This window comes from Mobula hypostoma, chromosome X1 (assembly GCF_963921235.1).
Source record: "Mobula hypostoma chromosome X1, sMobHyp1.1, whole genome shotgun sequence".
NCBI lineage: Eukaryota > Metazoa > Chordata > Chondrichthyes > Myliobatiformes > Myliobatidae > Mobula > Mobula hypostoma.
The window spans coordinates 70505691-70532800 of record NC_086128.1 but is presented as its reverse complement, the minus strand read 5'-3'; the positions used below and the strand labels follow the sequence as shown (position 1 = coordinate 70532800).

Genomic DNA, 27110 nt, shown 5'->3' with positions numbered 1-27110 from the left:
GTGCGTGGAATGCACTGCCTGAGTCAGTGGTGGAGGCAGATACACTAGTGAAGTTTAAGAGACTACTAGACAGGTATATGGAGGAATTTAAGGTGGGGGCTTATATGGGAGGCAGGGTTTGAGGGTCAGCACAACATTGTGGGACGAAGGGCCTGTACTGTGCTGTACTATGTTCTATATCTTTCTTTCAAAGCCATGCATATTTTAACTGACACGGAGTTGGGCAGACATTTATAATTCATGATGGTAGATGATTAGACTGGTTTGCGAACTGCGGCTTTCTTTGCACAATCGTTCAGGGATCTTAGGATTTTGATATCAAGGTCTCTTCATTCTTTGGTACTCTGTCATACCCTGGGGAGTACTGAGGAACATTCAGTCATAAATGTCTGCTCAAATCTGTCTGATTTCAAAATATGCATGTCTGTGGAAGACATAGCACGAAAAATGGTGTACGTCCTACGCTTAATTAGAACCCCCTCCCCACCCCTGCAGAAGTCGTAAACTCAGTCAGCTCCATTGTGAGCACTAGCCCTTCCCAGCATCCAGGCCACCTTCACAGAGCGATGCCTCAGAAAGGCAGCACCCACCATTAAGGTCCCCCATCACCCAGGACAGGCCATCTTCTCATTGCTACCATCAGGGAGCAGGTACATGGGTCTGACGGTACAGGAACAGCTTCTTCCGCTCTGCCATCCGATTTCTGAATGGCCATTGAACCCATGAACACTACCTCACTACTTTTTGTGCTAACATATTTGCGTATGTATATGTTTGTGGGTGTGTGTGTGTATATATAATTTTTTAAAAATTAAATGATAAAAATGACGACTTGTAACTATGTATTTTTTAACTGAAATTTGCAGTTTCTGTTATTACGTTTTGCAGTGTACTACAGCAGCATAACAAGCTTCAAGAACCTTCACCAGTGATATTATACCTGATTCTGATAATGCATTGCCACGAGATAGCTCTGCATCCACTCTATCCGGGCCTTTCACCATTCTATAGGTTTCAATGAGGTCAGCCCTCATCCGGCTGAATTCTAGTGCATACAGGCCCAGAGCCATCAAACGCTCTTCATATGACAAGCCATTCAAACCGGGAATCATTTTCGTGAACCTCTTTTGAATCCTTTCCAGTTTCAGCACATCCTTTATAAGATGAGGCGCCTAAAACTCTTCACAATACTCCAAGTGAGGCCTCATCGGCGATTAATAAATCCTTTTATATTCTTGTCCTCTTGAAATGAATGGTGATGTTGCATTTGCCTTCCTCACCACAGACTCAACCTGCAAATTAACCTTTAGGGAATCCTGCACAAGGACTCCCAAATCCCTTTGTGCCTCAGTTATTTTGTATTTTCTCTCCTTTCAGAGAATAATGTACTCTTTCATTTCTTCTACCAAAGTGTATGACCATACACTTTCTGACACTGTATTCCATCTATTTCTTTGCCCATTCGCCTAATCTGTCCCAAATCCTCTGTAGCCTCTCTACTTCCTCAAAACTATCTATCCCTCCACCTATCTTAATATAGTCTGTAAACTTTTCAACAAAGCCATCAATTCCATTATCCAAATCATTGACATATATCGTAGAAAGGAATCGGTCCCAACACAGACCACTGGAACAACACTAGTCACTGGCAGCCAACCAGAAAAGTCTCCCTTTATTCCTGTTCTCTGCCTCCTGCCAATCAGCCACTGCTTTATCCAGTATGATATGGAGAGCAAGCTGTTGCCCATGTAGCAGGCTGTCCCTCTCTACGCAGATGATGAATCCAAAGGAACCGCGGAGACTGGTGCAGTTTGGCTAGTAACCTGCCTTTGCCCGTTCTGTCAGTAGAAACGGTTCCACCGGGCTTAGTAACTAAACCACACATGAAGGCCAGAAGCTATTTGAGACACACACCATTGGGAGCATTTAATAGGTAGTGGGAGCTTATGCCCACAACCACACCTGGCTTTAACAACATTAAGAACTCTAATCTTTATAAACTTATGAACCTTTGACAAGTCACCTCTCATCCCTCACTGCTCCAAAGAAAAAAGGCCCTAGCTCACTCAGTCATTCCTGAGAAAACATTTTCTCTAATCCAGGCAGCATCCTGGTAAATCTCCTCTGTTTTCTCTCAAGCTTCCACATCCTTCCTTTCATGAGGCGACCAGAACTGAACACACTATTCCTAAGTGTGGTGTCACCAGAGTTTCATGGAGCTGCAGTATAACCTTGCAGCTCTTGAACTCATTCTCTTGACTAATGAGGGCCAGCACACCACCTGCTATCTTAAGTGCCCTGTCAACCTGGAGTGATTTGTGAGCTTGGACCCCGAGATTCCTCCCCCTGCTGAGGATCCTGCCTTTAGGTTTGAACTTCCAAAGTGAATCACTTCACACTTTTCCGGATTGCACTCCATCTGCCACTTCTCAGCCCAGCTCTGAGTCCTGTCTACGTCTCGCTGTAACCTGCGACAACCTTCTGCATTCTCCACAACACCTCCAACCTTCACGTCACCTGGGGAAGTCCTGGAGACGGTGTTGGTTGTATGAAGATAGATAAGCCTGGGGCCTTGTTAGGTTCAGATAAGTCTGGGGCCTTACCAAGAACACAATGGGAATCTGGAGAGGAAATTGCAGAAGCCCTGGTTGAGATTTCTTCATTGTCAATGGATTAGCAATGGATGAAATGCCAGGAGACTGGAGGGTGGAGCCTTTTCAGCCTTGCTTTTAAAAAAAATCTGGGAAATATAAATACAGTACAAAAGATTCTGCAGTTGCTGGAAGTCTTGAGTGACACATGCAAAACGCTGGAGGAACTCAACAGTTCAGGCAGCGACTATGGAAATGAATGAACAGTCAGTGTTTCAGGCCGAGACTCTTCTTCAGGACTGGAGAGGAAAGTGGCAGAAACCAGAATAAGAAGTTGGGGGGAGAAGAAGAATCAGGCAGGTGACGGGGCAGGTGGCTGAGTTGGAGAGGGGGAGGAATACAAACTGACAGGTGATGAGTGAGACCAGGTGAGGGGGAAGGTAGGTGGAGGAGGGGGATGATAAGTGGAAAAGGTAAAGGGCTGAAGGAAGAGTCTTAAATGAAGGAGGAGGTTTGAATTGGCTTGCTCCTTATTCTGAAGCAAAAAAAAAGAAAAAAGAGAAATGATGGGCAGGCAAGGAGCAGAGAAGGGGTGAGAGATTGAGGAAGGGTAAAGGAGATAAAGGATAGTGGCAGGAATACTGAAAGAGGAAGTTGATGTTTAGGTCTTGAGATTGGAGGCAGTCCAGATGGGATATGAGGTGTAGCTCCTCAGCCTGAGAGTGGTCTCATTATGGCAGTAGAGGATGCCAATATCAGAATGGGAATGGAAGCAGAGTTGAAATGGGTGGCCACCGGGATGTCCGGTATTTTGTGGTGGACAAAAAGAAGGTGCTTGATAAAACGGTCGCCTGATCTGTGTTGCGTCTCACTGATATAGAGGAAGCCTGAGAACTATAAACCAGCAAACCGAATATTTGTGGTAGGAGAATGGGCAAAGAAGTTGCAGATGGAATTCAGTGTCGGGAGGTGTATGGTCATGCACTTTGGAAGAAGAAATAAAAGGGTAGACTTATTTTCTAAATGGAGAGAAAATTCAAAAATCCGAAGTGCAAGGGGACTTGGGAGTTGCTGTGCAGGATTCCCTAAAGGTTAATTTGCAGGTTGAGTCAGTGATGAGGAAGGTAAATGCAATATTGAGGCTTTATAAAGCACTGGTGAGGCCTCACTTGGAGTATTGTGAGGAGTTTTGGGCCCCTTATCTTAGAAAGGATGTGTTGGCATTGGGCAGGGTTCATAGGAGGTTCACGAATATGATTCCAGGATTGAACAGCTTGTCATGAAGAGTATTTGATGGCCCTGGGCCTGTATTTACCGCAATTCAGAAGAATGAGTGGGGAATCTCATTGAAAACTATTGAATGTTCAAAGACCTTGACAGGGTGGGTGTAGAGAGGATGTTTTCTATGGTGTCGGAGTCTTGGACCAGAGGGCACAGCCTCAGAATAGAGGGATGTCCATTTAGAACAGAGATGAGGAGAAAGTTCTTCAGCCAGAGAGTGGTGATTGTGGAATTTGTTGCCAAAGGTGGCTGTAGAAGCCAAATCGTTGGGTATATTTAATGCAGAGGTTGATAGATTCTTAATTATTTAGGTCATGAAGGGTTATAGGGAGAAGGAAGGAGATTGGGGCTGAGGGAAATGGATCAGTCATGACAAAATGGGCTAAATGGCCTAATGCTGCTCCTAAATCACAGAGAGGTTCTGAGCACGAGGCCTCATGCATTCGGAAAGGCAAGTTGATGAGGGGTAAGTAGCATGACTTTGTGAGTGGGAGGTCATGTCTCATGAATTTGAGGAAGTAATCAAGAAGATCGATGAATGTAGAGCATTAAACATGGTCTCTGTGGTCTTCAGTAAGACCCTTGATAAAGGTTTCACATAGTAGGAAGGTCAATGAGTGTAGAACGTTCAATGCGGCCTCTGTGAAATTCAGTAAGAAGGAAGGTCAGTAAAACCTGTGATAAAGGTGCCACAGGCCAAAAGCAGATGTGGCAAGTTGGCGAATTGGATCCATCGCTGAGGGTGATGGTGGTAGATTGTTTCTCGGACTGGAGGTTGGTGACTAGTGTTTCCTGTAGAGCACAGTGTTGTGTGATGTCTGTACCTACAACTGTGATGAGAATGTATGAGGCATGGTTAGTAAGTCAGCAGATTGTAATGTTGGCAGTGAAGGTGGTTTTCAGGAGTGAAGGCGGGGGGGGGCGGTGGGGGTGGAATCTTGATCAGCTGGGTAAGCCAAGTAATGGTAATTAGAATTTAATATAGCTTTGTGCAGTTTTACATTTCGGGCAAAAATGAGGGTTGGGCTTTCACTGTGAACAGTAGGGGAGCCTAGAGTGTTGCAAGATAGAGGGACCGATGTGTACAAGTTCCCTGAATTTGCTGTCATGGGTAAGCAGGGTGGTGAAGTACTGGCCTTCATCAGTCAGAGAACTGAGTATAGGAGATGGGATGTTACGTTGTGAGGTTGCACATGGAATATTCTGTTCAGTCTTCGTATTAGGAAATATCACGCTGGAAAGAATAGAGTTGAGATTTAAGAGGACATTGTTGGGCTTCAAGGGACTGAGTGCAGGAGGTGTGATCAAGTCAAGTTTAACTATATACATATATATAATGTATATAACCATATAATGTATATAAAAATTCGACAATGTTTCTCGGAACCAGAGTGTAAAGCACAGCAGTACGTATAATGCACAATGATTTATGAAGGTACAGACAAAATCTACAGATGAATCACACATAAATAACATACTAAAGTGCATAAATTAAATTCTGTAAGGTATGGAACAGATTAACTAGTGACACTTTGAATATGATGTGGCAGGGAGTTTAGAAGCCTAATGGCCTGAGGGAAGAAACTGTTTCCCACCCTGACTGTTCTTGGAGTCTGCTGCCGGATGGTAGAAAGTCAAAGAGGATGCTGGATGGATGAGTGGGATCCTTAATACTGCTAAGGGTCCTGCTTCTGATAAATGTCCCCGATTAATGGCAGGGAGACCCCCGTGATTCTCTCAGCTGTTCTTGCGGTCCTCTGTGGGCACTTTCGGTCTGAAGCTCTGCTGCTCCCATATCAGATGGAGATGCAACTTGCTCTCCTGTAAAATTAATTTAAGATGGGTGGGGGGAGCCTTGCCTGCTTCAATCTCTTCGATCACAAAGATTGGGCACTTTGGGACATTTTCTCATTGGACCATAGGAGGATGAGGACTGATCTTGTAGAAGTGTATACAATTCTGAGAAGCATTTCAACCTGGTGGCAAGAATATCAGTAAAAATAAAAAAATCCTGCCCCCCCCTCCTCTATTCCCCACTCGGATCTCCTGACTCTCCTCACCTGCTTATTGCCTCTCCCTGAGTTCCCTCCTCCTACCCTTTTTTCCATTGTCCGCTCTCCTCTCCTATCAGATTCCTCCTTTTGCAGCCCTTGACCTTTCCCACCCACCTGGCTTCACCTATTAGTGTTTCACAATCTTTTTTTTTAGCCCAAAGCCCCTCAAAGCACCTTCATCCTTGCCAATGCCACCCCACCCCTCCCCCAAGCACTTTCATACTTGCCAATGCCCCTCTTAGGCACAATATACTTTCCAGTACCCCCATCATGTCTACCGTATGCTAACATGAAAAAAATGATTGTGCCTTAAATTTTTATGTCTTTAAGCCTAGCTTGCACAGTACCTGGGTGCTGTACAGGAGCTTTGATATCAATGTGATCCTTAAGCTTGATGGATTTTAGCAAGAGTTGAAACATCTGGTTCAAGTTGTGACAACAAAAGCCTTAAGTCCTCATGTGTAACAGTGTCCAAGCGATTTCTGTTTTTCATGAGTATGTGGTTCACTACTGAAGCCTCTTTCAGTGAGGTAGGAGGATGGAAATCCAATGAAGAGCAGTTTGGCTCTTCCTCAAAGACCAGGAAACTTCATATGACAGTGTAGCCACATACAGCAAAAGCTGATTTTTTTTTTTTGAAAAGCTTTTTTGCTGGTTCATCATTCTGAATTTCGATAATTCCTTCTTGCAAGCGCTCTTTGTGTTCTTCCACCTTGCAAAGAATTGGGTGAATTATTTAGCCTGGAATTTCCAGATCGTTCAAATGCTTGAATCAATTCAGAAAATCCTTCTTCAGTGACTGCAGGGGTAAGTAGTACTCTTGCAAATCACTGTCTGTGAAAGAGAGTGTCTTACTTTCCATGCAGGAAAAGTGAGAACATTCTTTTCCCAATGTTTTGCTTATATATTTCCAATTTTCCAATAAAAGTGGACAAGGCATTTTTTTGTGGATTAAATTTGAAACTCTCACCTGCAGTTTCATATTTAGACTGAACATTTTGTCATACAGATTGGTTAGGTATGCCACATCTCCATGCAGAAATTTAATCTTGTTTCCCAAACTCTTGTCAACTTCGAGCAAAAATTCAACCACTGTGTTAAAAAGATCAAGGAAACATTTTAAGCAGCAGCCTTTTGACAGCCAACACACTTCAGTGTGAAGAAGCAAGCGTTCAAACTCTTCAATGTTATCTTGGCATAACTGGTGAAATATTCTACTATTTAATGGATGAGCTTTAATTTTGTTGACAGCAGATATTAGAAGTCATGTTTGAAAAAAGTTCCTGGCTGAGGTTTTTGGCTGCGAGGTGTTGACAATGAATTGCAAACAGACTTGGAATTTCCTTTTTTAATAAATACCGCTAAACCAGAGTGGTGACCTGTCACGTACAGTGGTATGCAAAAGTTTGGGCACCCCTAGTCAAAATTTCTGTTACTGTGAATAGTTAAGTGAGTAGAAGATGAACTGATCTCCGAAGGTCATAAAGTTAAAGCTGAAATATTCTTTTCAACATTTTAAGCAAGATTAGTGTATTATTTTTGTTTTGTACAATTTTAGAACCGGCTGGTTGTGTAGTGGCATCAGCGCTGGACTTCGGGATGAGAGGTCCCGAGTTCGAATCCGGCTGGCTCCCTTCCATGCTCTCTAACCTGTGCTGGGTTAAAGGCTGGTGATCTCTTTTTTAAAAAAAAACAACTCACCTGGCAGAAGGCAATAGCAAACCACTGCTGTAACTTGCCACGTATCTGCCAACTGGAAATTTCAGGTCAATTTTGGAGTGAGAAAAGGAAAGGAGCACCATGCAAAAGTTTGGACACCTCAACTTTTGAGCTTTCAGATAACTTTTACCAAGGTCTCAGACCTTAATTAGCTTGTTAGGGCTATAGGCTGATTTATACTTCTGCATAAACTTGACGCCATAGGTACAGTGTCGCCGCAAACCCTATGCAGTGCCTACACGGATCCCTATGCCGTAGCCTGATGCGCACCTCTCCCAAAATGGAACTACGCGTCGCGGCAACGCAGACCACAACAACTGTGATTGGTCCGCTTGGTAGCATCGCATTTCCTGCTACGCTGCAATAGCTTCCCGTTGGGCGACTGAAGGGCAGGGAAGGAACTCTGGCTGCAATGCTTTCCATAAAGCTTTACAGGCCTCTGAAATTATGGAGGACACATTTCGCTTTTACGAAAAAAGATGCTCGCTTTAAGTTTGTTTACCCCGAGAAAGACTACCATGACCATGAAGCCTTGCACGGGCAGGTGTGTGCGCATGCGCGACATGCCCGAGTCACAGAGTGATGCAGACACACCGACGCACAAGTATAAATGCTCTCAACACGCGTAGGCCACTTGCATAGGTTACGGCATCCATTTGACACACAAGTATAAATCAGCCTTAAGTCTTGTTAGGAAAGGCCAGGTTATGCAAATTTCAAAGCTTTATAAATACCCTGACTCCTCAAGCCTTGTCCCAACGATTAGCAGCCATGGGCTCCTCTAAGCAGCTGCCTAGTACTCTGAAAATTAAAATAAATGATGCCCACAAAGCAGGAGAAGGCTATAAGAAGATAGCAAAGCATTTTCAGGTAGCCGTTTCCTCAGTTCGTAATGTAATTAAGAAATGGCAGGTAACAGGAACGGTGGAGGTCAAGTTGAGGTCTGGAAGACCAAGAAAACTATCCCAGAGAGCTGCTCGTAGGATTGCTAGAAAGGCAAATCAACACCCCTGTTTGACTGCAAAAGACCTTCAGGAAGATTTAGCAGACTCTGGAGTGGTGGTGCACTGTTCTACTGTGCAGCAACACCTGCACAAATATGACCTTCATGGAACAGTCACCAGAGAAAACCTTTCGTGTGTCCTCACCACAAAATTCAGCATCAGAAGTTTGCAAAGGAACATCTAAACAAGCCTGATGCATTTTGGAAACAAGTCCTGTGGACTGATGAAGTTAAAATAGAACTTTTTGGCCACAATGAGCAAAGGTATGTTTGGAGAAAAAAGGGTGCAGAATTTCATGAAAAGAACACCTCTCCAACTGTTAGACACGGGGGTGGATTGATCATGCTTTGGGCTTGTGTTGCAGCCAATGGCATGGGGAACATTTCACTGGAAGAAAGAATTCAATTAAATATCAGCAAATTCTGGAAGCAAACATCACACCGTCTGTTTAAAAAAAAGCCGAAGATGAAGAGGATGGCTTCTACATCAGGATAATGATCCTAAACACACCTCAAAATCCACGATGAACTTCCTCAAGAGGCGCAAGTTGAAGGTTTTGCCATGGCCCTCACAGTCCCCTGATCTAAACATCATTGAAAATCTCTGGATAGACCTCAAAAGAGCAGTGCATGCAAGACGGCCCAAGAATCTCACAGAACTTAGAAGCCTTTTGCAAGGAAGAAAGGGCGAAAATCCCCCTAACAAGAATTGGAAGGCACTTAGCTGGCTATAGAAAGCGCTTACAAGCTGTGATACTTGCCAAAGGGAGTGTTACTAAGTACTGACCATGCAGAGTGCCCAAACTTTTGCTTCGGGCCCTTTTCCTTTTTTGTTATTTTAAAAGGTGGAAATAAAAAGTAATCTTGCTTAAATTATTAAAGAAATGTGTCATCTTTAACTTTATGCCTTTTGGAAATCAGGTCATCTTTTACTTAACTATTCACAGTAACAGAAATTTTGACCAGGGGTGCCCAAACTTTTGCATCCCACTGTATGGTGCTGCATCGATTGTACAAGAAATAATGTTCCTAATCAGAATGCTTTTATCCTCAACATACATTTTGAGCTTGTTGTTGATTGATATTCCATTGTTATTTGTTTTAACTTTTTACAAAAGAGAATCTCTTCATAAACTTTTCCATTTTGATAAACCATACATATGCCATTAGGAAAGCATTGTTGTCTCACACAGTTGACTCATCCAGTAATATCCCAAATTCTGATTTTTGTTATCACTGCACAGTTGAAACTCAGTGTCTTCACTCATTTCATCAATATGAGCTGCAGGGTTATTTCTCAGGAACTGATTTAAAAATACTGGTATCCATTTTGAGAACTCTGGTGAGCACTTCTGATACAGCAGGCATTATTAATCTTTCACCAATTGTATAAGATTTTCCACACTTTTCTATCATTTTGGAAATGTTATAAGAAGCAATGAGACCACGATCAAGGTCACTTCTACCTTTCTTGGCAAATAACTCAAGTGTGCAATGCTTTTCAAATGCTTCTTTCATCTTCTGGAAGTGAGTAATGCCATAAGTAACCTTTCAGGGTGCCTTTTACGGCAGTGTTCCTGCAAATTTGATGGTCTCATTGCTTCATTAGTGAGTATGGCATTACAAATTAGACACATGGGGTGTCACTGATCTGATGGGAAAGGAATAAAGCCACACTCCAGGTTCGTAACACTGTATTGACGCACTTTCTGTAGTTTCTGTTTCTTAGCAGGGTTAGAATTCAAGTCTTCACTGAATTCGGACTCAGAGTTTGGGGCATACTTTATCCATCATTAACGGGGCTAAATTTAGATTAAAAAGATAACACAACCTGGGAATGCCTTTCGGGTGTGGTGACGGCAGTGGGTTGACACGGCCAGTCAGGTCTTGTGCCTCAAGTTAGTGTGCCACTTACCACACCCCTTCAAGAATCTTGAATGCCCCTTCCCCCTGACAATTTCTGTATCCCCTAACCCCCCCCCCCCCTTAGGACATGCAACTGTCCTCTTGGGGGCAGTGCCACTCCATTGGAAATCACAACCTATCACCTAGCTAGCCTCTACTCCACCCACCTTTATTAAAATTCTGGCATCTTCCCCCTTCCTTTCCAGTTCTGAGAGGGGGTTTCGGCCTGAAACGTTGATTGTTTATTCATTTCCCTGGACAATGCCCGACCTGAGTTCCTCCAGTATTTTCATGTGTTGCTTTGGATTTCTAGCAACTGCAGACTTTCTCGTGTTTGTGATTTCTCACTGCTCTAATTTGCCACCCAACATTCTCCTTGGCAATCCTCTGCTTACTTCAAAAATGTGTTCTTTTATTCATTACAGACTGTTTTATTTTCCAGGTTGAGCTTTTCTGTTGCTGTCTTGCTGTCCGGGTGATTCATGGAATTGGATTTCCACGCTGATCATCTTCAATTCTATGCCCAGCTTTGTGTCTGTGTGGTCTCGTGACAGTTGCTGGGCTCTGCTCTGAACTGGGGCTGTGGCCTGCTCTGGTTTCAGTGATGCCCAGCTTCATGTCTTCCATAAAACTCAAGTTCTGAATGGTGTTTGCTTATATTGTTTGCACAATTTGTGTTTTATTTCTCTCTCTGTGCTTTGAGTGTTTGACAGTTTTTTTCTTGGGTTCTTTTGGGGTTTCTTTGTTTTGTGGCCACCTGTAAGGAGATGAATCTCAAAGTTGTATGTAGTATACTTTGATAATAGGGCAATAGTTCAAATTTCTAACTTTTTTTGTTTTGAAGTCTAGATCTTGGTAGATAGAAAATACTTATTGTGTTGTTGCTGTTTGCTTCTAGCATAACACCACAGTTCGAACATTCAAATGGCTCAATTTAATCTCAGGGAATGTATACCCTATGCAACCTAATATTCTTACTTTTCACAAAGACGTCCACAAAGGATGAAAGCTAGTAACATCAGAACCCCACAGGCCCTTCCCCCCCCCATGCAAAAGCAGCTGCAGAAACGTCAGCCCTCCATCTCTCCCTCTTCCCTCCCCTCCACTTGCACCAGAAAAAGCCCCCCAGAGACCTTGATCTAGAGGCCGTCAAAAACGATCATCCATAACCCAGCACTCGGTATCCCAGACGGGCTCTCTCTCCGTCGAGGGGAGAGAGAGATCCCTCTTACAAGAACAAGGAGAGGGAGACCAGCAGCTTGCAGGAACGAAGACACGGAGAAAATGTGTTTGTCTCCCACGATGCTTCAATCAGCGAGGAACCTCGTCTACGGGGCTGCTCCCCGAAGGCGCACCTCTTACAGACTGGGAAAACCTACAGCTTGCATAGAACGGCAGATTGAGCTGTAGTTGTAGAATCACAGCCACCCTGAAAGGGAAAGAAAGGCACGAGAAAGGAGGAATAAACTGTTTTGTGGACCATCTGCAAGAAGTCGTCTGAGTCTACAAAACCGTCTGGCACCGTCTTTACTAGCTCTTCCCCCTCCCACATCAGACAGAGTTAATTTCACTGCCTGCAAGTTTCAGAGCAGCAAGTCAAGCAGCATCGGTGGGTGGGCGAAAGGAATTGTTGATGTATTGGGTTGAAACCCCACCTCTGGGCCAGAGACATTGGAAATCCCTGCTCTCTCTTCCCTTCTCCCTCCGACAGGTGTTGCTTGAGTTCCTCCAGCAGGTTTAAACATGGCCCCATTTACACTTTGGACTGTTTTGCCTGGACTGAGCAGTGTGGGTTTGTTCTCTCTACCTTACACCACTTCGGCAAGCTCTGCAACTCTTCTTTAACACCAAGGTTGCAAGCACTTTACAATAGATAAGATAAAAGTCTCTATTGCATTTAGCCGTCTCTTACAATATGTTCTCTTGATAATGCCACAGAAAAGGAGACAGAATTTAAATGCCTGGTGGAATATATCTCACCCCTGTACTTGGGATAGAAACAGTGCATTTGCCCTTTTCAAAGAGTCTGACTCAGAGGAGATAGTGCTTTGAAGATTCTTGCCTATCCTAACTTGTATTTTTATGTAACTTGTTGCTTCAAAGTGTTTAAAAATAATTATGTATGGAATTTGCTGACTGAAGCACAAATCTGCTCTGATTTTATTGGCTTTTCTCCCTCAACAGCATCGGATTCTCCAGCGAATGAGATCATTGGGCATGTTGCCAGTACTTCCTGCCTTTGCTGGGTTCGTTCCTGCTTCCTTCACCAGGTAGGTAGCAATTTGTTCTTTTGAAAATGTCATTCGTAATATTGATTTTGGAAGCCCTACATTACAACGTTTCTACAGAAGGAATCGGTAAATAGCTGAGAGCATTGGGATTCATTCATATAAATACTTTAAAAATTTGTGAAAGCACTGTTTTAAATAGTTGTGGATAGTTCAGAAACAGGGGCCATGGTTAGTACAGGGGGGGATGATGGGAAGGTACAGGAAGATGTTTTTCCTGAAAGTTGTGTTATAGATGCTGTATATTCCCTGAGAGTGAACAGATGGAGGCCCCCAGGCCAGGGAAGGATACAGGATTGAGTAGTGGAGTTGTTGCAGGAAATTGTTGAGGCCACATTTGAAGTACTGTGTACAGTTTTGGACACCCTGTACTAGAAAAGATGTTGTTAAACTCTAATGTGTGCAGAAAATAATCAACAGGACATTGCCTGGACTTGGGGATCGGAGTCACAAGGCGAGGTTGTGCAGATTAGGAGCTTATTCTCTGGTATGTAGGCGATCGAGAGAGGGCCTGATGAATGTATTCAAGGTGATGTGCACAGACCGGGTGAAAGCACGTCGCCTTCTTCCTGGTCGGTGGGGGAGACTGCTTAAAAACAGGAAGGGTATAGATTTAAGACCAGCGGCGAGAGACTTGAAAGGAACATCGGGGCAGCCTCTTCATTCAAATGGTGCTGGTGTTTATTTCGAATAAGCTGCCTGAACTGATGGCTGAGCGGTGAAGATCGAGAGGGCGATGAACAGTGGTGACCCTGCATACAGCTCCGAGGCGGGGGGATTCATCATATAATTCCTGTTTAGGACACCTACAGCTGAAATCCGCAGTCACAGCCATGTACGAAACATCGTTTTTCAGATTAGTAACGTTTAAAAATAGTCTCTTTATGGATAGAGGAGGTTTAATGTTAAAAGGCATGGACAGAGTGGATGTGGCAAAGTTGTTTCCCATGATGGGGGAGTCTAGTACGAGAGGGCATGACTTAAGGATTGAAGGGCGCCCTTTCAGAACAGAGATGCGAAGAAATTTTTTTAGTCAGAGGGTGGTGAATCTATGGAATTTGTTGCCACGGGCAGCAGTGGAGACCGAGTCATTGGGTGTATTTAAGGCAGAGATTGATAGGTATCTGAGTAGCCAGGGCATCAAAGGTTATGGTGAGAAGCCGGGGGAGTGGGACTAAATGAGAGACTGGATCAGCTCATGATAAAATGGCGGAGCAGACTCGATGGGCTGAATGGCGGACTTCTGCTCTTTTGTCTTGTGGTCTTATGGTTTAGAGGGCTATGGGTCAGAAGGCAGAGGTGGTGGTGGGCGGGGGGAGGGGGACTAGCTTGCTGGGAAACGCAGTCAGCACCGACAATTTGGACTGAACTGCTCGTGTCCCTGCTCTGTGACTCTTTCTACCTCTTATGACCCTGATGTCTACCTGCACTGCATGTTCGTCTGTTGTTTTCTGCATTCTGTTATTTTAGTTTGTTCTATCTAACGATCTGATCTGTATGCACAGTATACAAGACGAGCATTTCACTGCTACCTCAGTACGTGTGACGGTAAAAAACCCATTCCTTACTTGCTGCCTGTTACGCCGCTGGTGTTTAGGGTGGCGATGAAGGGCCTCTATCTCCAGCGGTGTTCAGGGCTTCCTTCATCGTGTCAGTAGCTTCTTCACTGCTGTCAGTTGAACAATTCCCGGCTGGAGACTCAGGAACACTGTCACACTCAGGTGTAGAAGGATTCTTCACTGCTGTTTCTGTAACAATTTTGTTTGACCAGTCAGGGTTGTTGGCCCTGAGCTGAACCCCCAAACCAGGAGGACCGGTGGACCACTCTCAGTCTGGCCTCTATCCTTTGACCTGTTTGGCATAGGTGACCCTCCCAAGAGCCAAAGCCCTGACTCCAGCCGGCACAGCTCTCCGAGTCACTGAGGCACGCATGCCTCCGAACCCTACAACGAGGTTGTGGTCCTCTTGGACAGGGGTCCCCAACCTTTTCTGCACCGCGGACCAGTTTAGTATTGACAATATTCTTGCGGACCGGCCGACTGGGTGGGGGGTGGGGGGGTGTTCAACTAGGGTTATACTCACCTGAACGTATCTTTTACAGTTAGGGTTGCCAACTTTCTCTCGCCCAAATAAGGGACAAAAGTAGCAGTCAAATCCTGGGAGACTTTACCCCAGGAAACACTACCATGACCGTGAAGCCTTGCGGGGGCACCTGTGTGCGCACGCGCGTACGTGCCGATTTTTTCCCCCACAAATCGGTTTTGGCTTCATCTTCTCGACTACACTGTACATACATTATTTCTACTTTATATAGGCTGTGTATTTATCATATCATTCCTGCTTTTACTATACGTTAGTGTTATTTTTGGTTTTATGTGTTATTTGGTATGATTTGTTATGTTATTTTTTGGGCCTGGGAACGCTCAAAAAATTTTTCCATATAAATTAATGATAATTGCTTCTTCGCTTTACACCATTTCAGTACGAAAGGCTTTATAGGAACACTGTACCTTAGCAGGGGAAATATGGGACAAGGGCGGTCCCGTATGGTACAAACCAATTTAGCCCAATATACGGAATGTCCTGGACAGTTGGCAACCCTATGTTCAAGTTCAACAGAGGGCGTGACAGGGAATGAGGAAAGGTGCAGCTGACTCGTATCGTTTCCTCGTGGCCCAGTAGCACATGCTTTGTGGCCCGGTGGTTGGGGACCGCTGCTCTTTGAGGTCTCTTTTCATCTAAGTATCCCTCATCTTGCTGTCACCCTTAGTCTTTGTGTTGGAAGATACCTGCAAGTGGTTGAAGCAGGTATAACAACCTTTTGGACAGGTGCATGTGGAGGACAGATTTATACCAGGACTTCCCAACCCGGGGTCCAGAGACCCTCCATTAATGGAAGGGGTCCATGCCATTTTTAAAAAAAAAAACGGTTGGGAACTTGTGGCTTACAGGAATATGGGCCAAATATGGGGAAACGTGAGTAGCTGAGGTGGGCTTTTTTTTTGGTCGTCGTGGGCCAGTTCAGCTGAGGGCCAGTTTCTGAGCTCTTTGAGTAGCCTTGTAATTGTCAAATAAATTTGAAAACGACTGGGGTCAGAAGGATACAGAAGGTAGGAGTTTGAATCTAAAGATTGTTCTATTTGAATTTTTACCATTTTTTTTTGGACTTCTTTTCATTATATTAGTGATTATAAAAGAGTAGAAGATGACTTAGTGGTCACAGTGTCATTCTGGTATTGCCTTTATAAAGCTTTTCGTCCTCTCCATCGCTTCTAGGTCATTGCCAAGTTGGCTTCTACCAATAATGAATTTGTTGAGCAGGGTTAGGGATAGGGTTCCAAGTTTCAGCAGAGTTTCAGAATGGAATCGAAAGTTCAAAGTAAATTTTGTTATCAGATTGCATATATGTTACCATATACAACCCTGAGAGTCATTCTTTTGTGGCCACACTCAGCAAATCTCTCGAACAGTGACTATAGCAGGATCAAGGAAAGATCAACCAGAGTGCAGAAAACAACAAACTGTGCAAATATAACTAAATACCAATAAATAATGAGAACATGAGCTAACGAGATAGAGTCCTGAAAGTGAGCTTGTTGGTTGTAGGAATATTTCAGTGACGGGGTGAGTAAGGGGTAATAACTGTTCTTGAACCTGGTGGTGAGAGTCCTGCGGCTCCTGTACCACCTTCCTGATGGCGACAATGAGAAGAGAGCATGGCCTGGGTGGTGGGCTGCTTTCCTATGACAGCGTTCCGTGCGCAGTGGTGAGGAGGGTTTTACCTGTGCTGGAATGGGCCAATCCCGTTACATTTTGCAAGATTTTCCTTTCAAGGGGATTGGTGTTTCCATACCGGGCTGTGATGCAGCCAGTCAGCACACTCTTAGCGACGCAACTACAGAAGTTTGTCGTTTAGAAGTCACGCCGGAAGGAATTAAAGGTGGTGCCGTGCTGGTTTCGTGTGCTGAAACCTTTTCTTTCCCATCTGTACTTCCAGATTGTTTCCAAAGGAAAACTTCACAAGGCTCGGGAGCTGGGGGCACTTGAGCTGTACGTACTCCTGCTCCTATCTGCTGGACCCAGAGTCAGCAGTTTTCCAGCAAGTCGGCAAGATGTTTCTGTTGGAGCTGATTAAGGAGTTTGATACCGACCATATTTACAGCGCGGATGCGTTCAATGAAATGACTCCACGATCATCAGATCCTCAATATTTATCTTCCATCAGCAATGCAATCTTCAAGTCAATGACACAAGGTAAGATCTATACTAAAATACCACTTTTCTCGGCGGGCAGCAATCAGCTCAGAGAGGTCGTTCATTGGTGACGCAGCGCGAGGTTTAAGAGGAGCTCAGATGCTTTTCGGCAGGCTGCCATCACTGCGGGGCCAATAAAAAGAAAGGATGTGTAAGTGGAGCAGCCACTGTTGGAGTGGGACATTGTTAGAGTGGTCCGCCTTTGGCTCAACAGGCTTGGACAAGACCAGCACACACTGGAGCAGAATTATGCCATTTGGCCTGTCGAGACTGCTCTGCCGTTCAATCATGGCTGATCCTTTTTTCCCCTCCTCATCCCCGTTCGCCGGCCTTCTCCCCGTAACCTTTCATGCCGTGTCCAATCAAACTCCTTTCAATCTCTGCCTTAAATGCACCCAAAGACCTGACCTCCACGGCAGCCTGTGGTAATAAATTCCACAAATTCATGACCCTCTGGCTAAAGAAATTTCTCTGCATCTCTGTTCTAAATGGATGCCCCTCTATCCTGAAGCTGTGCCCTCTTGTCCTAGACACTGCCTCCATGGGAAATATCCATTCCATATCTACTCCATCTTGGCCTTTCAACATTTGAAAGGTTTCAATGAGATCCTTTCTCATCCATCTAAATTCCAGTGAGTACAGACCCCCAGCCAAACGTTCCTTGTATGATAACCCTTTTATTCCCGGAATCATCATTGTGAACTTCCTCTGGACCCTCTCCAATGCCAGCACAACTTTTCTTAGCTGAGCCCAAAACTATTCACAATACTCAAGGTGAGGCCTCACCAGTGCCTTATAAAGCCTCAGCATCACATCCCTGCTCTTGTATTCTAGACCTCTTGAAATAAATGCTAACATTACATTTGCCTTCCTCACCAACTCCACTGGCAAGTTAACCTTTAGGTTGTTCTGCACAAGGACTCCCAAGTCCCTTTTCATCTCAGATTTTTGGATTTTCTCCCCGTTTAGAAAACAGTCTGCACGTTTATTTTAAGTACTAAAGTTCATGATCATGCATTTTCTAACGTATTTCACTTGCCACTGTCTTGTCCATTCTCCTAAGCTAAGTCCTTCTGCAGCCTACTTGTTTCCTCTGCACTACCTGCCCCTCTGCATCATCTGCAAGCTTGGCAACGTCTAAATCATAGACATGCAGCATAAAAAAGTAGTCCCAACACCCATCCTGGCAGAACACCACTAATCACTGGCAGTCAACCAGAAAAGGATACTCTTATTCCCACTTGCTGCCTCCTCCAATCAGCCAATGCTCTAACTATGCCACTAACTTTCCTGTAATACCATGGGCTCTTAACATGGTAAGCAGCCTCATGTGTGGCATCTTGTTAAAGGCCTTCTGAAAGTCCAAATATACAACATCTACTACATCCCCTTTATTTATCCTACTTGTAATCGCCTCAAAGAATTCTAACAGGTACATCAGGCAAAATTTTCCTCTAAGGAAACCATGCTGACTTTGTCCTATCTTCTCCTGTTTCACCAAGACTTCCATAACCTCATCCTTAAAAATTGACTCCAACATCTTCCCAACCACTGAAGTCAGGCTAACTATTCTATTTGATTTCCTTTCTTAAAGGGTGGAGTAACATTTGCAATTTTCCAGTCCTTTGGCACTATGCCAGAGACCAGTGAATTTTGAAAGATCATTACACATGCCTTCATAATCCCTACCGTTGTATTTTTCAGAACCTTGGGATGTGGTTCATCTGGTCTGTGTGACTTATGTACCCTTAGATCTTTCAGCTTCTCTCTTGTAATAGTGACTGCACTCACTTCTCTTCCCTCAAACCCTTCAACATCTGGCACATTGCTAGTGTCTTCCACAGTGAAGACTGATGCAAAATTCTCATTTAGTTCATCTGCCACCTCCTTGTCCCCTGTTATTATTTCTCCGGCCTTGTTTTCTAGTGGTCCTATACCCACTCTCATCTCATTTATTTTTTACATGCATCAAAAAAGCTGTTACTATCCACTTTGATATTGTTTGCTAGCTTGCTTTCATTTTTCATCTTTCCCTCCTAATGATTCTTTTAGTTGCTGTCTGTAGGGTTTTAAAAGCTTCCCAATCCTCTGTCTTCCCACTAATTTTTGCTTTGTTGTATGCTCTCTCTTTTGTGTTTACATTAGCTTTGATTTCCCTTGTCAGCCACAGTTGTACTATTTTACCCTTTGAGTATTTCTTCACTTTTGGAATACAGTACACATGTCCTGCACCTTCCTCATTTTTCCCAGAAACTCACGCCATTGCTGCTCTGCTGTTATCCCTGCCAGCATCTGGTTCCAATTTACCTTGGCCAACTCCTCTTTCATATCACTAATTTCCTTTACTCCACTGAAATACTGCTACATCAGATTTACTTTCTCTCTTTCAAATTTCATATTGAACACAATCATATTGTGATCACTGGTTCCTAAGGGTTCTTCTACCTTAAGCTCCCTAATCGCCTCCGGTTAATTACGTAACACCCAATCCAGTATAGCTGATCCCCTAGTGGGCTCAATGACAAACTGCTCTAAAAAGCCATTTCAGGCATTTAACAAACTCACTGTCTTGGGATCCATTACCAACCTGATTTTCCCAATCGACCTGTATGTTAAATTTCCCATGACTATCATAACATTGCCTTTCTGACATGCCTTCTCTATTTCCCGTTGTAATCTGTGGTTCACATCCCAGCTACTGTTAGGAGGCCTTTATATAACTGCCATCAGGGTCCTTTTACCCTTACAGTTTCTTAACTCAACCCACAGGGATTCAACATCTTCTGATCCTATGTCTTCTGATTCTACTGATTTGATGCTGTTCTTTCCCAGAAGAGCTACACCACCCCCTCTGCCTACCTTCCTATCCGATACAACCTCGGAACCTTGGACTGCAATCGTCCTTTAGCCATGATTCAGTGATAGCCACAACATCATAACTGACAATCTATAAAACATAGAAACATAGAAAATAGGTGCAGGAGTAGGCCATTCGGCCCTTCGAGCCTGCACCGCCATTTATTATGATCATGGCTGATCATCCAACTCAGAACCCCGCCCCAGCCTTCCCTCCATATCTAACTCCCTCTTAAATATAGCCAATGAACTGGCCTCAACTGTTTCCTGTGGCAGAGAATTCCACAGATTCACCACTCTCTGTGTGAAGAAGTTTTTCCTAATCTCGGTCCTAAAAGGCTTCCCCTTTATCCTCAAACTGTGACCCCTCGTTCTGGACTTCCCCAACTTCGGGAACAATCTTCCTGCATCTAGCCTGTCCAATCCCTTTAGGATTTTATACGTTTCAATCAGATCCCCCCTCAATCTTCTAAATTCCAACGAGTACAAGCCCAGTTCATCCAGTCTTTCTTCATATGAAAGTCCTGCCATCCCAGGAATCAATCTGGTGAACCTTCTTTGTACTCCCTCTATGGCAAGGATGTCTTTCCTCAGATTAGGGGACCAAAACTGCACACAATACTCCAGGTGTGGTCTCACCAAGGCCTTGTACAACTGCAGTAGTACCTCCCTGCTCCTGTACTCGAATCCTCTCGCTATAAATGCCAGCATACCATTCGCCTTTTTCACCGCCTGCTGTACCTGCATGCCCACTTTCAATGACTGGTGTATAATGACACCCAGGTCTCGTTGCACCTCCCCTTTTCCTAATCGGCCACCATTCAGATAATAATCTGTTTTCCTGTTTTTGCCACCAAAGTGGATAACTTCACATTTATCCATATTAAATTGCATCTGCCCACTCACCCAACCTATCCAAGTCACCCTGCATCCTCTTAGCATCCTCCTCACAGCTAACACTGCCACCCAGCTTCATGTCATCCGCAAACTTGGAGATGCTGCATTGAATTCCCTCATCCAAGTCATTAATATATATTGTAAACAACTGGGGTCCCAGCACTGAGCCTTGCGGTACCCCACTAGTCACCGCCTGCCATTCTGAAAAGGTCCCGTTTATTCCCACTCTTTGCTTCCTGTCTGCTAACCAATTCTCCACCCACACCAATGCCTTACCCCCAATACTGTGTGCTTTAAGTTTGCACACTAATCTCCTGTGTGGGACCTTGTCAAGTTATATTTATTAGATAATTGTTCAAAAGACATAAGGGAACCATCTAAAAATAAATCCAAAAAACCGTAAAATACCCTTAGTCTTCCAAGTTTGAAAAGCGCGATCCGTAAAAGAGGGAGGAAAAAATATGTTACCTAAAATAGGAATCGCTAACCCGAATTGATTAAGATCAAAAAATTTTCTGAATTGAAACCAAATGCGCAAAGCATATTTAACTATCGGGTTAGAGACCTGCTTAAGGCGTTTCGAATCAAAAGGAAGAGAGGAACCTAAAATAGAACCAAGTGTATAACCCTGAACAGATTGTAATTCCAATGCTACCCATTTAGGAATAGATAGTATGTCCCGGTCAAGTAACCAAAATTTCATATGTCGAATATTAATAGCCCAATAATAAAATCTAAAGTTAGGTAATGCTAAACCTCCATCTCTCTTAGCTTTCTGTAAATGTATTTTACCCAGTCTCGGATTCTTATTCTGCCAAATAAATGAAGAAATTTTAGAGTCAACTTTATCAAAAAAAGATTTAGGAACGAAAATTGGTAATGCCTGAAACACATATAAAAATTTTGGCAAAAAAAACATCTTAACTGCATTAATACGACCAATCAAAGTTAAATATAAGGGAAACCATTTAGATGAAAGTTGAGTAATATGGTCTATTAATGGTAAAAAGTTAGTCTTAAATAAATCTTTATGTTTACAAGTAATTTTAATCCCAAGATATGAAAAGTAATTATTAATCAATTTAAATGGAAATTTATAATATAAGGGAAGATGTTTATTAATCGGAAAAAGTTCACTCTTACTAAGATTTAATTTATAACCTGAGAAAAGACCAAATTGTGCTAATAACTCTAAAACAGCAGGAATGGATCTCTCAGGATTAGAAATATATAAAAGTAAATCATCAGCATAGAGTGATAATTTATGGGACTTTAATCCCCGAGTTATCCCAGTAATATTTGAAGATTCTCGAATAGCAATTGCAAGAGGTTCTAATGCAATATCAAATAATAGGGGACTAAGAGGACAGCCTTGTCGAGTACCACGAAAGAGAGGAAAAAAAGGTGAGTTTAAGGAGTTAGTACGAACCGAGGCTACAGGGGAGTGATATAACAGTTTAATCCAGGATATAAATTTCAAGCTAAAATTAAACATTTCAAGCACCTTAAATAAATAAGGCCATTCTACTCTATCAAAAGCTTTCTCGGCATCTAAAGAAATAACACACTCAGGAACATTTTGTGAGGGAGTATAAACGATATTTAACAATGTACGAATATTATAAAAAGAGTAACGACCTTTAATAAAACCCGTTTGGTCTTCCGAAATAATAGAAGGAAGTACTTTTTCTAGTCTATTTGCTAATAACTTAGAAAAAACTTTAGAATCAACATTTAATAAAGATATTGGTCTATAAGATGCACATTGAGCAGGGTCTTTATCCTTCTTTAGTATTAAAGAAATTGATGCTCTATTAAAAGATTCCGGAAGTTTACCAAGTTTCAAAGAAGCCTCAAAAACCTTATAGAGCCAAGGAATCAATAAAGAAGCAAAACATTTATAAAATTCAACGGTAAACCCATCAGGGCCAGGAGCTTTCCCCAGATTCATAGAAAAAATAACATTCTTAATCTCATCCATTGTAATGGAAGTATCTAATAAAGAAGACATATCCTGTGAAATCTGAGGGAAGTCTAACTTATCTAAAAAATCATTCATATATTTAGAATCTCGAGGAGACTCTGATTGATATAAAGAAGAATAAAAATCACAAAAGGTTTGATTAATCCCCACATGATCCAATATCAATCGATCATTTTGGTTATAAATCTGATTGATTTGAGATTTAACATAATTAGATTTCAATTGATTAGCCAGCAGCTTGCCAATTTTATCACTGTGAACATAAAAATCACTTCTTGTTTTCTTTAATTGGTTTACAATCGAGGACGAGAGTAGTAAACTGTGTTCCATTTGAAGTTCAGTTCTTTGTTTGTATAGCTCCTCAGAAGGAGCCATAACATATTTCTTATCAATTTCTTTAATCTTGTCCACAATTGCCATCTCCTCCTGCTTCTGTTTCTTCCTCAAAGCAACGGAATACGAAATAATCTGACCCCGAATATAGGCTTTAAAAGTGTCCCAAAGAGTGTTAACCGAAATATCTTCTGTATGGTTAATTGTAAAAAAAAGCTCAATCTGTTCATTCATAAAATTAACAAAGTCCGAGTCCTGAAGCAACAGCGAATTAAAACGCCATTGTCTATTGTTTGGTATATTGGCCATAATTTTAATAGAAAGCTTAAGTGGAGCATGATCCGAAATGGTTATAGAATCATAATCACATTTAATCACTGAAGGAATGAGACGAGAATCAATGAAAAAATAATCAATTCTTGAATAGGAATGATGAACATGTGAAAAAAAGGAAAAATCTTTTTCCTGAGGATGCAGAAAACGCCAAATGTCCGTCGACCCAGAATCAGAAAGGAAAAAATTAATCAAATTTGCAGATTTATTAGGTAAAGTCCGTAAAGGAGCCGAACGATCCAAAGCTGGAGATAAACAGGTATTAAGATCTCCGCCCCAAATCAATGAAAACTCGTTCAAATTCGGAAACTGATCAAACAATGATTTATAAAATTCCGGACAATCCATATTAGGAGCATAAACATTAACCAAAACTACTTTTTTATTAAATAGTAAACCACTAACCAATAAAAATCTACCATTCGGATCAGAGATAATATCCTGTTGTATAAAAGTAACTGAGGAGTCTATAAAAATAGAGACGCCTCGAATCTTAGCATTGGAGTTCGAATGAAATTGTTGTCCCTTCCAGAATTTGAAAAAACGTAGTCTGTCCCCCCTCCGTACATGGGTCTCTTGTAAAAATAAAATTTGTGCTTTAAGTCTCCGGAACACTTTAAAAACTTTTTTCCTTTTAATAGGATGATTAAGACCATTAGTATTCCAGGAGACAAAATTAATAATAGACTCCATAAATCCTAAAGTCAACCCACAACAAGGAGGATTGACAATAGGCGCGACCCACAAACCCGGAGAGGAAACATAGAAACATAGAAACATAGAAAATAGGTGCAGGAGTAGGCCATTCGGCCCTTCGAGCCTGCACCGCCATTTATTATGATCATGGCTGATCATCCAACTCAGAACCCAGCCTTCCCTCCATACCCCCTGACCCCTGTAGCCACAAGGGCCATATCTAACTTCCTTTTAAACATAGCTAATGAACTGGCCTCAACAGTTTGCTGTGGCAGAGAATTCCACAGATTCACCACTCTCTGTGTGAAGAAGTTTTTCCTAACCTCGGTCCTAAAAGGCTTCCCCTCTATCCTCAAACTGTGACCCCTCGTTCTAGACCTCCCCAACATCGGGAACAATCTTCCTGCATCTAGCCTGTCCAATCCCTTTAGGATCTTATACGTTTCAATCAGATCCCCCCTCAATCTTCTAAATTCCAACGAGTACAAGCCCAGTTCATCCAGTCTTTCTTCATATGAAAGACCTGCCATCCCAGGAATCAATCTGGTGAACCTTCTTTGTACTCCCTCTATGGCAAAGATGTCTTTCCTCAGATTAGGGGACCAAAACTGCACACAATACTCCAGGTGTGGTCTCACCAAGGCCTTGTACAACTGCAGTAGTACCTCCCTGCTCCTGTACTCGAATCCTCTCGCTATAAATGCCAGCATACCGTTCGCCTTTTTCACCGCCTGCTGTACCTGCATGCCCACTTTCAATGACTGGTGTATAATGACACCCAGGTCTCGTTGCACCTCCCCTTTTCCTAATCGGCCACCATTCAGATAATAATCTGTTTTCCTATTTTTGCCACCAAAGTGGATAACTTCACATTTATCCACATTAAATTGCATCTGCCATGAGTTTGCCCACTCACCCAACCTATCCAAGTCACCCTGCATCCTCTTAGCATCCTCCTCACTGCTAACACTGCCACCCAGCTTCGTGTCATCCGCAAACTTGGAGATGCTGCATTTAATTCCCTCATCCAAGTCATTAATATATATTGTAAACAACTGGGGTCCCAGCACTGAGCCTTGCGGTACCCCACTAGTCACCGCCTGCCATTCTGAAAAGGTCCCGTTTATTCCCACTCTTTGCTTCCTGTCTGCTAACCAATTCTCCACCCACACCAATACCTTACCCCCAATACCGTGTGCTTTAAGTTTGCACACTAATCTCCTATGTGGGACCTTGTCAAAAGCCTTTTGAAAATCCAAATATACCACATCCACTGGTTCTCCCCTATCCACTCTACTAGTTACATCCTCAAAAAATTCTATGAGATTCGTCAGACATGATTTTCCTTTCACAAATCCATGCTGACTTTGTCCGATCATTTCACCGCTTTCCAAATGTGCTGTTATCACATCCTTGATAACTGACTCCAGCAGTTTCCCCACCACCGACGTTAGGCTAACCGGCCTATAATTCCCCGGTTTCTCTCTCTCTCCTTTTTTAAAAAGTGGGGTTACATTAGCCACCCTCCAATCCTCAGGAACTAGTCCAGAATCTAACGAGTTTTGAAAAATTATCACTAATGCATCCACTATTTCTTGGGCCACTTCCTTAAGCACTCTGGGATGCAGACCATCTGGCCCTGGGGATTTATCTGCCTTCAATCCCTTCAATTTACCTAACACCACTTCCCTACTAACATGTATTTCGCTCAGTTCCTCCATCTCACTGGACCCTCTGTCCCTTACTATTTCTGGAAGATTATTTATGTCCTCCTTAGTGAAGACAGAACCAAAGTAATTATTCAATTGGTCTGCCATGTCCTTGCTCCCCATAATCAATTCACCTGTTTCTGTTTGCAGGGGACCTACATTTGTCTTTATCAGTCTTTTCCTTTTTACATATCTATAAAAGCTTTTACAGTCCGTTTTTATGTTCTCTGCCAGTTTTCTCTCATAATCTTTTTTCCCCTTCCTAATTAAGCCCTTTGTCCTCCTCTGCTGAACTCTGAATTTCTCCCAGTCCTCAGGTGAGCCACTTTCTCTGGCTAATTTGTATGCTACTTCTTTGGAATTGATACTATCCCTAATTTCTCTTGTCAGCCACGGGTGCACTACCTTCCTTGATTTATTCTTTTGCCAAACTGGGATGAACAATTGTTGTAGTTCATCCATGCAACCTTTAAATGCCTGCCATTGCATATCCACCGTCAATCCTTGAAGTGTCATTTGCCAGTCTATCTTAGCTAATTCATGTCTCATACCTTCAAAGTTACCCCTCTTTAAGTTCAGAACCTTTGTTTCTGAATTAACAGAACATACAAAAGATACCGGGGAAAAGGACGCAACCAATACTTCAATAATGTATATAGCTCAAAGAGAAACAAACTAAAACGTGAAGCCCCTCCCACCACCCCCCACCCCAAGACCCCAAGGCAAAATCTAAAGCAGACCCGCCAGAAAGAAGCAAGCGCTAAAACTACCCCCATGACTTCCGGTATACGCTCCCTAAAAAAAAGGTATAAATATGAAAAGGATCAGCTAATTGTAAAACAGTAAAAAAATAAGTAAAAAAAAGTTAGCTCAATTAAAATACACACAGAACAGAACAAAAGCCGGAAAGTATATATTAAAAAAAAACCACAATAAACCTCAAACTCATGAATAGACACAGCAACAAAAAAAATAGGATTATTAACATAAAATGATTATAAAAAGCAAAACAGAATAAAATTAAAAAAAAAAACTACAAAATTTAAGGCTGCACAGGAAATACGTAAGATGACAAAAGGGAAGTAACCACCCAGAATCCCCTGGGAAAAGAAAGAAATGACGCAGTTAAAAAGAAAGTTTAGCAGCCATATTAAGAAATCGAAAGTAAACTTTTCTGCCCAAATAGGGCACAGAAAAGTTAAAACCA

At 42.7% G+C, this 27110-nt stretch overlaps 1 protein-coding gene across 1 annotated transcript in view; it reads left to right on the top strand.

Moving 5' to 3' along the window:
* The window catches only part of naglu (N-acetylglucosaminidase, alpha), a 61509-nt gene that overhangs the window by 25701 nt on the left and 8698 nt on the right, over positions 1–27110 (top strand). The window contains exons 4-5 of the mRNA XM_063037086.1: positions 12738–12823; positions 16839–17095. Coding sequence (XP_062893156.1) covers positions 12738–12823; positions 16839–17095 — 343 coding nt within the window. The remainder of the gene's footprint in view (positions 1–12737; positions 12824–16838; positions 17096–27110) is intronic.